This window comes from Kwoniella bestiolae, chromosome 1 (genome assembly GCF_000512585.2).
Source record: "Kwoniella bestiolae CBS 10118 chromosome 1, complete sequence".
Classification (NCBI taxonomy): Eukaryota; Fungi; Basidiomycota; class Tremellomycetes; order Tremellales; family Cryptococcaceae; genus Kwoniella; species Kwoniella bestiolae.
Genome location: NC_089241.1, coordinates 571751 through 584463, shown reverse-complemented (window position 1 = coordinate 584463; position 12713 = coordinate 571751). Strand labels below are relative to the sequence as shown.

The following is a 12713-nucleotide window of genomic DNA, read 5'->3' as shown; positions in this document are numbered from 1 at the left end:
ACTATTTGATAGAATAAAATAGAAGAGGAGTGTACTTTGTGTGGACCTGTCGATTAGCTGACCTGCAGTATGGTTGTCCTCTTTGATTATAAGATGAGAGAAGAGTGGAGTGAAAAGATATGATGGATGTGTGGTATATATATGTATATATGTTATATAGGCTTTAAATGTGAATTGTGAGTGAATGAATTGGTCGTGGTCTAGTATGACACGGTGACACTGATTGAACAAGTGGGGCCCAGGGTAGAGAGATGAGAAACACGCGCCTCAAAGTGTGATGACGACATAACACCGCATATCACCGAGTACTATCAACTGGCTATGGTAGCGTGCCAGCCAAGCATGATCTAATCGAATGGTTGATACGATGATAATGCATGTCAACGTCCATCTAAGCTATATCTCCAAGTCATATTCAATATCATACTTGGATCTTACTTATACTCTCATCAGACTCATATAGCACACATCCAACATGCCAACAGTAGAAGACTACTTCGACGACGACACCGACATCCCCCTCCCATCCTCATCCAAACCCCGAGCACTACCTGATACAGGTCTGAAAGGAGCCCTGCTAGAGGAGATATCAGATGACGAGGATGGCATGGATTTCAGTAAACTCGCTGAACAGTCCAGAGGGATATTCGGTGAAGGTGTCAATGCTCCGCCTCCGCCTGCTTCCACAGGAAATGGGAAAGGCAAATTGGTTGAAAGATCTCAGGATAATGAGTTGAGACCTTCTGGTTCTGGTGGACCGGACATCAACCCGAATACCCCCATGGGAGGATTTATGGGCGATATGATGAGATTGCAGGCTGCAGAGGATGAACGGCTGGAGAGGTTGAGGAAACAATATGGGAATGCGAATGTCGCCAAGGACCCGTCGGTATATAAAGGGTAAGTGCCCTCTCCGCTCCCATCCAAGCCAATTGTTCAGCTTCCCCGTGAGACTGTGTTTCCGGTGGAATGAAGCTGACTATGACCTCGATCAGATGGAACACCGTCTACCCATTATACTTTGACGCGAAGGTATCGATCAACGATGGACGAAGAGTACCTAGACCAAGTTCGGTGTGGTGGCCTCAAGCGAGTCAAATAGCCCAGGCATGTAGAGTATTAGGTCTACCTAGTGTTCTCGAGGTGAGTTGGACCTTCCGTCACGCTCTTCTCGCAAGCGCCGGTGCGCGATATCCAACTGACGTATGCGAACCCTCACATAGCCCGATAGGTGCCATCCAGCAGATTGGGAGAACCCTGGTCGAGTGAAAGTGCAAATAATCAAAGACGGGAAATTCTTGAATCCAATCATCAAAAACCGTCAGTCAACCTTCCCGATGCTTCTGCAACACCGTAAAAGAATGGAATAGCTGACGAGATGTGATGATTGATTAGGAACACAACTGTACAAATACCTCTCTGACCAGATCCGCCAACGTAATCCCAATATCATATTCGATCCCTCCACTGCATCATCCAAGCGATCTCTCAAACCATCCCCCAAACAAGCATCAAAGGACGACAAGAACAAGAAAAATCCCAACAAGAAAAGTAAAAGTAAAAGTAAATCCCAAGATGTTCAGAAGAAAGTCATCCCTCCACCTAAATTACCTACCAGACCACCATTGGCACCTCAGCCTATACCCGTCTTGGACGATCGATTGCCCTTGCATTCGCCTGTCGTGCCTGCCGGTGTGGCTGTAGCTGCTATTAAGCGAGATAGGGAGAATGAGAAGGAAGCGAAGAAGAAGGGGTTGAGTCTTGGGAGTGCGGATGATGCGGGTGATAAGAAGGAGAAGATGCCTAAGATGAAGAGGGTTGTGGTGAGGGGTAAGCGATAGGTGGGGAAGGTATGTTGTGTAGGTAGTGGTTTTGTGTCTTGTCATCTGCCTATGCATTAATCCATATCCAAATTCAAATTCATGTCCATATCCATATTCATATGCTATCTAGCTCTCAGCATTCGTGTCGAGGAGAGAGTGTTCCACCGTGGGAAAGTGAGACCCACACCCATAACCGGATCTCGATTGTATGACGCTAACCGCTACCAAAAAGTCGAGAAACACTACACACAACCATTGAACAAATCAGCCTCCCTCCTACAAGGATCTAACATCCGTACAGCAGAGCTGCAGCTCATAGACGCCGGTAGCTTGATCAGTGGACCAGCTCTCTGAAAATGACCAACCTCCCACCACCCCAAACACCCTTCCCCGCATCACTCCCAAATACCCCCAACAACCCTAACCCACAATATTCGATAAACAAGACCCCAAACGTACATACCATCAAGATAGGATCATGGGAGATAGAAACGATCAAAAAGCCCATATTGAACGGTAAAGAGATTGATGTGTGCGTATACATCATACTGCTCAGCTATAATCACGGGAAAGGGATCTAGCTGATGTTGTTGCTGCTTCAATATGTATTTATGCAGAGCGGAGAAGTCTCTGAACCTACCATTACCAGAGATGACATTTGGGAACAATTCCTTGAGATTGTCTTACTCACCTTCCTCCTCCTCCTCCACCACCACCACCACCTCAACATCCCTAAATGCTCCAAGTGGACAGGACCAAGTGCAGCTAAAATTCGATAGTATCGAGGCGCTGGGAGGGGTGGCCACTGGAGAAGGATGGGAAGAGAGGGTAGGTGGTGGGGTCAAGGTTAGTATGGCTGAGAAATGGAGCTCGAAGTGAGTTCTTCCCACATACATTTCTGTATATTTGGCTCAAATAGCAATCGTCCAACTTCCGCGCATGTAATCACTAATATTACTCATCCCACTTTCCCCTTGGAACGATTTACTTCTTTCAACTTATCAATAAGACTGACCTTTTGATTTGAACTGTCAGATCATCCTCCAACTCGTTCTCAGGTGACTCGCCAATCCCTTCCAAACCTGTCAAACCGCACGACTGGACATTCTCGACCTGTTATTCAGGTTCTGTCTCAGGTCCTTCGGTGAGCTATAGCCCTACTCTCACTACCTTATCTACTATGCCTTCCGTCTTTCGGGAAAATTGAATGCGTAAGGCGATGCGACTAATGCTCCATCTCGTTCAATAGTCATTTAGACCTTCTCCAACACATTCCCTGCCCCTTTCTCTGCTAGCTCGCCAAGATCCAATACTAGATAGGATATTATTCTACGATGATGTGCCCCTTTTTGAGGATGAGCTGCACGATAATGGTGAATCGATACTGAACGTGAGGATAGTGAGTATTAGTGGCTACCTGTTAGATGACCAGGGTTGGTATGAGGAAAGCTGATGGTCGAACTCGAACACAGCGAGTGATGCCTCATTCCTTCTTCATCCTTTCCCGTCTGTTCCTCCGAGTGGACAACGTGCTATTTCGTATACACGATGTGAGGCTATATCATGCATTCGGGAGCGGTGAGATCGTCAAGGAAGTATCGGGGATGGAAGTGAGCTATGAGCAGGTTAAAAGGGTGAGTCGTGTTTTTCATCAGGTCAAGACATCCACGTCAAGCTTGATACCGTTCCATTGCCATACTTTTCTTTATTTCTTGTGTCGCCCTGTGATTACTAGTGCTGATATGCCCCCCAGCACCTCGAGAAACCCTCTGATCTCTCACCACTCACAGACCCCAATTGGGTATATCAAAAGATGTTATCCCTCCCTTCTGGACCGAGTCAGGGTGGTAGACCATGGCCTGGATTGGGGAAACGAGTGGAGGTGTTGAGGTTGCCTAAATCAGATTTGGAAGGGATCAAAGATGGGTTGGAGGGTGTAAAGATATGACCACCATGAACAATAGACAGCTCATACGTGGATCAAGGATAGACGATAAGATATGTTCGATCATGCTATATACTCCCATGGGATAATGACATAGTATCGGATCAGAGCGTGGATGCAAGAGGTATAGCTAGTGATGTATGCATGTCCAATCAAACATACAATCCATCCAAACCCCTCTTCAAAGCCCTTATCTCCCCAAAAGAAGTCTTACAGCACCCTCCAACAATCACTCCATCCCACGTATACCTCCCTTCATCATCCCTATCTTCCTCTAATTCCTTAACCACCGTCAAGACCCCTTTCGCCCAATCAACGGCATTTGCAGGACCATCCGGGGGGTTGGACCATGTTCTAGTATTTACGTCGTACACCTGTCCACCATCGGGGTACAGAACGAATCTGGGGGGTGAATCCATTTTCCTGATTTTGGGTTTGATTGCTTGGGTGAATTGGTCGGTGAGGGCAGGGAGGTAAGAAGGGTTGGTACAGTTGATACCCACGCCATGAGGTATGGCCCCCTCCTCCGGATCCAACAATGTCTGGAGTAGCGATTCCACAGTGATAGGCTGGTTGTTAGAGGAGAGTTGGGGATGTCGAGCATCAGGGAACGGAGAGGATATCCAGAATTTCTTGATATACCATCTATCTTCTCCCTCTTCTCCTGCCTTTTGCTGATCGATTTCATACTTCTCTCTCAGTATGCGGTTGAGCTCAGCCATACATCGTCTGATAGCTTTGATCTCGTATAATAAAGGGATAGTTTCAAATCCTATCCATTCAATCTTCCGCCATACTTCCTGACCATCTCCCGAGGGTATGAGTGATAATAGTCTGTCCAAGTGAAATTGCGTCAGGTGGTTGATAGCTTCTTCCTCTAGGGCTCTGCCTTCTTCCGTCAGAGGAAAATAGTTCACCTTGACCTTCTCCCCCGGTATGGTCGAGTTTGGACCAAAGGGCGGAGGGTAGATACCGGAGTATTCTGCTCCTGGTTTTAGGGTTGATCCGTACGGTCCACAGGAGAAGACTACGCCTTGGCTTGCATTCGTACTGTCGAGGGAGGAGGATACTAGGTTAACAGAGGTTCGGAGTAGCTCCTTTGATTGTCTGTCGCATTCTTCTGATGTGTTACAGGTTGTGGAAGCAAGGTACGAGGAAAGGTTGGATGGGGTAAGTTGATATCTGCCAAACCATCCTATCGTGATTAGTGTTATGTTCATGTGTACAACCAAGTGCGATTGAGGTTCACTCACGTACAGCTCTCTACTAAGTCTGCTCCTGCCTCAACATACCCTCTATGTATACCCTGTATAACCTCCGGATGGGTGTGAAGCAGCTCTGAGCCCCAGAGGTCCGAGGAGACTGAATGGCCGGACGACTCGAGGGTCGTCCCCTGGTCAGATCATGAGATCAGTATCTGACTGTCCTGTTGTTCACTCTGGTCTCAGGACAATATGAGATAAATCTGGCCAGGTCTCTTGGCTGAAGCGTATAAGGGATGATGTTGATGGTCACATGTCAAGCGTACACTGCTCCGCTGGCACGGGGAAGGGACTTACCATCCCTCCATCCAGTATACGTATCCTCTCTCTACCCATTTTTGTGTTGATTGCACTTCGTCTTCCCGTGGCCTATAACTATAGACTCGCACGATGGATTGTCAGGTGTCGTCCTGAGATGTGCAAATGGTGTGATAAGCCGTATAAAACGAGGGGAAATCATGCGTAAGAAAGAATTAGAGGTATACTCGAGCCTATAAGAGGAAGATGGATCACCTCCACTTTCACCTCTCTGCACGCACAGGCTGCCCATCCCATTCTCATTCCTCTTCATATTCCCAATTCGCAGTTATCCTCTACACCCACATTGAGCGAATATCAACCCCAACATCAGCCTCGCCCAAGATCAAGCTCGACAGACCAAGCGCAGTAGTATTCCCCCTCGATCCCAGAGCGAGAAGGATAGCTCAGAGCTCAGTCAAGGTCCAAAATGTCTTCTCCCGCTGTCGATGCAGCTTCGATATCAGATGGTCTCGAACTGGAATCATTAGATTCTGAGAGTCTGTTCAACGCACTGACAAATGTAGAGAAAGTACGTCGAAGTCGATCTTACCATAGTTCTGCACCGTACGGTATGATCATAGCGTCTTACCCACGTCGACGCAGACAGTACAATTGGATGATCATTCCCCAACTAACTTATAATATGATTTTCAATAGGCAATACCCGAACTCCTCTCCTCCGTCAAGCCCATCCTATCTCACCTCGTCTCTCCGAATGCCAGTAATGATGAAGAGTCAAGTGGGATGCGGGCTAGAGAGGGTGTAGAGAGGTATATGGATCTATTGGATGTGAGTTCATGTCGACCTCTCATTCATCTCAACCCACTCCTCACATTTACGTCTACTTCTGCCTCTTACCTCAAATTGCATCTTATCACACCAAATCAAAACACACTCACATCTACATCTACCCAAATTGATATGACATCAAGCTAAAGCCAACCAACATCCCATATAGAAAATCCAATTCATCCTCCGTCAAACAGTCTATTACCTCCACGCGACCAAGATCTCTTCGGAGGTCCTCATACCGCCTAAAGTAGATAATATACCTACCCCATTTGCCAATTCCCTATCTCCCTCCGGCTCTAAAGGGGAAGTGGGATTGGGTCTGTATGGCAGTAGAATCGAGAGCAGGGTATTGGATGATATGAGGAATGCGTTGAGGGACATCAGGGAGGAGGAGCAGCAGCGGGAGGGTACGGATGGGCTGATATGAGTATGGAGTTGAGATTATGTTGTATACTATATATCAGATGTATCAAATCATATCGTTCCATCTCATTGCATCGTATATCACCTATAGCTGCAAACCATCTACCATCTGTTCATTCTCGTTTCGGTATAAAACCACTCGCACGTAAAAGTAACACATACATCACATCTCGGCTGGTTCTCACATATCAATTTATGTTATATAATACGGTACGTAGCTCGAGGAAAGGATTGAAATATAAGAGTGAAGTAGCGAAAAACGAAGTATAACAGGGGTGTCTCTTGAAAAGATATAGGTAACGCTTGACCAAGAGGGAAAAATTCATAGTAGAAAACTACGAAACCATCTAAGATCGCTCGCCTCGGAGTCTTCGGGCGAGTTGGAGATCCTTGGGTTGGATGGTTACTCGCTTGGCGTGGATGGCAGCGAGGTTAGCTGGGGGGAGGGGGTGGGTCAGCGCTGTTCTCCTTTTGCTTCGGGTGTATGGCGGTGTTCGTATGTGAAGTGCAGCGGGGAGGTATGATGATGAGGTGATGTGAAAGGAAGAGATCACTCACTGTCTTCGAAGAGGGAGACAAGGTATGCCTCAGAAGCTTCTTGGAGAGCACCGATGGCGGAAGATTGGAATCGGACTGTATTGTTCATAACTGTATTAGCTGATGACCATGTCGAAGGGCTGAGGTTTAGCTAACTCACGATCAGTCTTGAAGTCTTGAGCAATCTCTCTAACAAGTCTTTGGAAAGGGAGTTTTCTAATCAAAAGCTCAGTAGACCTATTGCACACGTAAGCGTCACCTTCTATATGAACATACTAAATGATGAAAAGTGAACGAAGAAGGGAGAAAAACCCACTTTTGGTATCTTCTGATTTCTCTCAAAGCGACAGTACCTGGTCTGTATCTGTGGGGCTTCTTGACTCCTCCGGAGACTTGGGAGGGAGCTTGCTTTCTGGCAGCCTTGGTGGCGACTACATATACACACAGCGATGAGTCAGCGTATGTACGGTGAAGAAGGTAAGAGGGGTGGGGATGAGCTTACGTTGCTTTCTTGGGGCTTTACCACCGGTGGACTTTCTTGCGGTTTGCTATGGATGGATGTGGGTTAGATGGTGTTCTATGCATATTGGTAGATGCAGAAGATGAGGAGAAGGGGACGGAGAGAAGATGATGAAGGTGTGTGATGAGTAAGGGTGGGATGGAAGGAGGTAATGAGGAAAGCGGAAGGAAGGAAGGAAGAGTAAGTAAACAACGATCATCGGGTGGCGACAACTCCTCATTCCACGCATCGTTCATCACATGCATCGCATCCACCATGTAGACCAGGAGTGGTATGCATGAATAGGATGGGATAGCGATGAAGCGATGAGTGATGATGAGGAGGGATGATCCGCCAACTTCCGATGACATTATGGTGGAGTAGGGTGGGTGTATGCATGAAGTCAAGGTTCCTTCTTCCTCCCTTCCGCTCTCCTCTTTCTGGGAATGAAAAGAGGGTATACTCACTTTAGTTCGAGCTATATGCATGCATCCATACCATCATCAGCATCTTCTCTCTCGTCGGCATGCATGCATGTGAAGAGAAGATGGACTTACCCATTGTGTATGTATGCTAAATGGGATTTAAAAGCTAGTGTATATGTTGATGGATGAAGAGATAAAAGGTGAATGATGAGTTGTTATGGTGATGAGAAGTGAAGAGGGGGGGGGATTTTATGTATCTCTTGGATTTAAGTGGGTTGGGTATATGTGTTGTGTCGTTTTGCTGTGGGTGAGTCAACAAAGGTGAGATGAGGGAGATTGGGGTTGACGCAACCTCACTCCCTCAAACGCAGTGTGAGTAATCCGTAACTCGCCGCGTAACAGATCAGTCCGACTGTCTGGGTGTACTCGGTATGGGATCGGTGTTACGGTGTTATAGCCTGTGTATCGACCGCAGACCTGACTTGATCTCGCAAGGCAAGTCGTGATTTGTGGTTGCTCATACGTGTTTTGATGTGCCGCGCCAAGGATGGAAGGAACGGTTGGGTGGGTTGTTTGGGTATACCCGGAAAGGGACTTTCAGATGAGATGGATCGGAAAGGTTAACTTTGATATTTCATATCTCCTCGTCAGATCCTCTTGTGCAACGGATACTTGTGTCAGGAGCAAGCTTACCCTCTTCGTTATCTATCAGTGTGGTTCTTATACTCCTGATGGACACTATGCATGAGATATTCACCAGACGCTCTTGATGACTCGTCGAGAAAGGTATCTCAAGGTATGCCACCCTCGCCACGTGGTCAGATGATCGACCGCTGCATCAGTTGTAAAGTGCCACGTTGAACGGAATGGTGACGTAGGGAGTATCATACATAACCCTATTCGGTCAACGGTCAATGGTCATAACACAGCTTGAACGATAGCATAGCATAGCATTCCTCAACATTACCTCGACTCATACCTCATTCATAGCTATCATATCTTGCCTCACAACCTAATCACTCTCACATCCCCACCCAAGCTAGATCCTAACATTCACGATGCAAGCTATAAAGCTAGGAAAGAAGTATCCAGACTTGAAACAAGATGAGATATTTGATCTTATCAACAAGTTCAAGTGAGTCATCTATGAAGTCTCGCAGCATGTCTGTGGGTGAGCAATGAAACGCTGATACGATGTGAATTTTACAGCAAAATCGATGTAGATGATAAAGGTAATGTGGATAAGGCTACTGTTATCTCGGCTTTACAGTCTAATGGAGAAGCGGATTATGATACTGTGAGTCATCTTCGCAACCAGCCTCGAGTGGTATGCCATGTATTGGTGGCAAGATTAGTTTTGCTGATGTACGAGTCGATGTAGGCAAGAGAAACTCTCAAACATGTCAGTATCGATGCCTCGGGGAGGGTAGAGTTGGAAGATTGGGTACAGTTGCATTCGTTATTACGAGCAGCTAAGAATGCGCCTGTGTGAGTATCCTCTCCCAATCTCCCGTCCAACAATTAGAGCTGGATATGTGTTATGAAGGTTTGAGGGAGTATTAGACCTGATTTACTATGGATGTCACACTCCGAAGCGTCTTACTGATGTGTGGACTTACATCTAGTCTGGAAACAACCAAGGGAAGAATTTCAGTCAAGGGTACAGCGGGTACGAATGCCTCTCACACTATCAACGAAGATGAGCGAAGGTCATTCACGGATCATATCAATGGAGTAAGTCAGCTAGTTTTTTCGCGCATGCGCCCCATGAGCTGTCAAGCTGATAAGAGGATATTCAGGTCCTTGCAGGAGATAAGGACATAGGCCACCTCCTACCCATCCCAACAGAGACTATGCAGCTATTCGACGAAGTGAAAGGTGTGCTACCTTCCCTTACCTTGCTACTATAACCCCTCAACAAAGTTATTTAGACTGATTTTGTTTATGTGGACAGACGGTCTACTCCTCTGTAAACTCATCAACGACTCCGTTCCCGAAACAATCGACGAGCGAGTCCTGAACAAACCCTCCGGAGCCAGAGGGAAACCCAAACCTCTAAATGCATTCCAAATAACAGAGAACAACAACATCGTCATCACCTCTGCAAAAGGTATAGGATGTTCCGTCGTCAACATCGGTCCCGAAGATATCTCAGAGGGTAGAGAGCATCTGATTCTGGGGTTGATCTGGCAAGTGATTAGAAGAGGTTTACTCTCCAAGATTGATATTAAGATTCATCCGGAGTTGTATAGATTGTTAGATGATGGGGAGACTATGGAGGAGTTCTTGAGATTACCTCCTGATCAGATCTTGTTGAGGTGGTTCAATTATCATTTGAAGGCTGCTAATTGGGGACGAAGGTGGGTTCATCCTTAATATCCAAGTTTATCATGCCATCTGCACCACCTCTTATATTCTCGCCTGCTTGATCATGCTCACTGTATTCTTCTTCACCTGTTTTTGATGGTGATGTACCGTATCTCATTGCTGATTCATCGAGTACACACAGAGTCGAGAATTTCTCTCGAGACGTCTCAGACGGAGAGAACTACACGGTCCTCCTGAATCAACTCAAACCCGACGACTGCTCCAGATCGCCCCTCCAAACTCGAGATCTCCACCAACGAGCTGAAGAGGTCCTCCAGAACGCAGACAAGATAGGATGCAGGCGGTTCCTCACTGCCAATTCGCTTGTTTCTGGAAATCCCAAATTGAATTTGGCATTCGTAGCGAACTTGTTTAATACTTGGCCTGGCTTGGCTCCGCTGGAGGAGACCGAGGCTCCACCACCTGTGGAAGATTTCGATGCGGAGGGCGAGAGGGAGGCGAGGGTGTTTACCCTTTGGTTGAATTCGCTTGATGTGGATCCTGGGGTTTATAACTTGTTTGAGGATTTGAAGGTGGGTTGAGAATCTTTTCATCAATTTAATTTGGATACATGTCACTTGGCTATCTAGCACAGACATCGAAAAGGGATAGCAGAACGTAAAGCTGATATGGTCGATTTACTCACACAGGACGGCAACGTTCTCCTACAAGGATTCGACAAGGTGATACCCGGTTCAGTAATCTGGCGAAGAGTCTCAAAGCCCAAAGAAGGACAAGAACTCTCCCGATTCAAGGCCGTGGAAAATACCAACTACGCTGTTGACCTGGCCAAATCCAATGGCATGCATATAGTCGGTATTCAAGGATCGGACATTGTTGATGGGACCCGAACCCTTGTGTTGGGGCTGGTATGGCAGTTGATGAGATTATCTATTAATCAGACTTTGGCTAGTATAAGTAAGAATGGGAAGGGGGTGACAGATCAGGATATGGTTAGATGGGCGAACGAGACTGTTAAGAAGGGTGGGAAGTCATCGACGATGAGATCGTTCAAGGATCCTTCGCTTTCCAACGCGGTGTTTATCTTGGATTTGTTGAATGGGGTTAAGCCGGGTATTGTCGATTATGGGTTGGTGACTGATGGAAGGGATGAGGAGGAGAAGAGGATGAATGGTGAGTTTATCGGCTGGATAACATACTCGATCGAGCCATCTCCCTGCGATGTGCATTTCGATCGATCGAAGTTGGGATTGAGAGTCAAATGCTGATATCGTGAGAATAGCCAAACTTGCCATTTCAATCGCTAGAAAGATGGGAGCCTTGATCTTCCTCGTTCCAGAAGGTTAGTAACTTGTTTTTTTTGTTTTGGTGCTTCGTACTTCTTTAGAAGAGGATTAGATACGTCTGATCGGGTTACTTTTGCTTTTTTGCAAGGTTGCGTGCGTCATCAGGAACTGAGACTAACTTTGTTTGTTTGTGTTATTTAGACATCGTCGATGTCAGACCGAGACTTGTGAGTTTATCGTCTTTGAGGTATAGTGGGAGAATGGGTGAACTGATAGATTCTTGTCTTGGTCTTAGATACTTACGTTCGTGGGAGCTTTATGGTCTGCTTCGTTGAATTGATTGTGCGTGGTGTGAGAGAAAGAGAAAGAAAGCTCAGAGTTGAGTTCAAGTGCTTTGGTGGTTGTACATAGGAGGAAAGAAGGGAAAGTTAAAGTAAATACAGTAAATAGTAATGGTTTATAAGCTTGTTTAAGTGTCGGATCTGATCTTATGTATATCCTTTTCCTTTATTTTTTGAAAGGACAAAACACGCCTCGACGGGAAGGTGATACGGGAATATTCCACTTTCACTTTACTCGTTGATCATCGTATATTTAAGCTTGTTCTGATGATCTTAGTAAGGTATCATGTGCCCACAGTATGCCTATGCCGCGTTACCGCTGATCCCGTGAGTGTGTGTGTGGGCGTATGGAAGAAGCTCAAGAGTATAGACTCGCTCTTCCCTTGATGTCGTCGTGGATGATAGTCAAACGAACAACAAGCGAGATGCAGAGAGTCCTTTGAGTTGACGACAAGGCACATGCATACACTCTCACTCGGTGACTCGCTTGGGACTCGCAATCGAGGGATGTGACTCGCAATTGAGGATATACGTAGATGACTTGACGATCAGACATGTTTCAATGAGATTGAGATGACGTCCCTCTTCAAATCAAGATGCGCAAGATGGTGAGATGGATGAGAGATGGCATATCGTATATAACATTATCATGAGATTATCGATATCTATCTCCAGTTATGGTCCGCAGTCTTCCCCCTTTCAGTTTGATATCGTGCCTTCTGCCTTGCTTGTATCCTCATTCATCTGATCGA

The 12713-nt window shown here is 46.3% G+C and overlaps 6 protein-coding genes across 6 annotated transcripts; 4 read left to right on the top strand and 2 right to left on the bottom strand.

The window, feature by feature from the left end:
* Positions 1–475: 475 nt before the first annotated feature.
* On the top strand, positions 476–1841 carry I302_100213 (uncharacterized protein; the record flags this gene model as incomplete). Its single annotated transcript, XM_019190232.1, has 4 exons — positions 476–900; positions 996–1143; positions 1224–1320; positions 1396–1841. The coding sequence occupies 4 exons, from the start codon at positions 476–478 to the stop codon at positions 1839–1841; spliced, it is 1116 nt and encodes a 371-aa protein (XP_019046980.1).
* Positions 1842–2179: 338 nt separating this feature from the next.
* Positions 2180–3771, top strand: I302_100212 (uncharacterized protein; the record flags this gene model as incomplete). The annotated part of the gene is made up of 6 exons (XM_019190231.1): positions 2180–2355; positions 2441–2698; positions 2859–2967; positions 3073–3222; positions 3296–3457; positions 3577–3771. The coding sequence occupies 6 exons, from the start codon at positions 2180–2182 to the stop codon at positions 3769–3771; spliced, it is 1050 nt and encodes a 349-aa protein (XP_019046979.1).
* Positions 3772–3920: 149 nt separating this feature from the next.
* I302_100211 (uncharacterized protein) lies at positions 3921–5366 on the bottom strand (the record flags this gene model as incomplete). The annotated part of the gene is made up of 3 exons (XM_019190230.1): positions 3921–4950; positions 5022–5161; positions 5328–5366. The coding sequence occupies 3 exons, from the start codon at positions 5364–5366 to the stop codon at positions 3921–3923; spliced, it is 1209 nt and encodes a 402-aa protein (XP_019046978.1).
* A 391-nt stretch (positions 5367–5757) lies between these two features.
* On the top strand, positions 5758–6549 carry I302_100210 (uncharacterized protein; the record flags this gene model as incomplete). The annotated part of the gene is made up of 3 exons (XM_019190229.1): positions 5758–5859; positions 5988–6119; positions 6289–6549. 3 exons carry the CDS (start codon positions 5758–5760, stop codon positions 6547–6549), a joined length of 495 nt encoding a protein of 164 aa, XP_019046977.1.
* A 343-nt stretch (positions 6550–6892) lies between these two features.
* Positions 6893–7952, bottom strand: I302_100209 (histone H3; the record flags this gene model as incomplete). Its single annotated transcript, XM_019190228.1, has 6 exons — positions 6893–6981; positions 7104–7178; positions 7243–7319; positions 7399–7513; positions 7585–7630; positions 7857–7952. The coding sequence occupies 6 exons, from the start codon at positions 7950–7952 to the stop codon at positions 6893–6895; spliced, it is 498 nt and encodes a 165-aa protein (XP_019046976.1).
* A 1112-nt stretch (positions 7953–9064) lies between these two features.
* On the top strand, positions 9065–11960 carry I302_100208 (uncharacterized protein; the record flags this gene model as incomplete). The annotated part of the gene is made up of 11 exons (XM_019190227.1): positions 9065–9141; positions 9216–9303; positions 9388–9494; positions 9632–9740; positions 9806–9884; positions 9961–10366; positions 10516–10906; positions 11024–11507; positions 11617–11676; positions 11822–11847; positions 11916–11960. The coding sequence occupies 11 exons, from the start codon at positions 9065–9067 to the stop codon at positions 11958–11960; spliced, it is 1872 nt and encodes a 623-aa protein (XP_019046975.1).
* Positions 11961–12713: the final 753 nt, after the last annotated feature.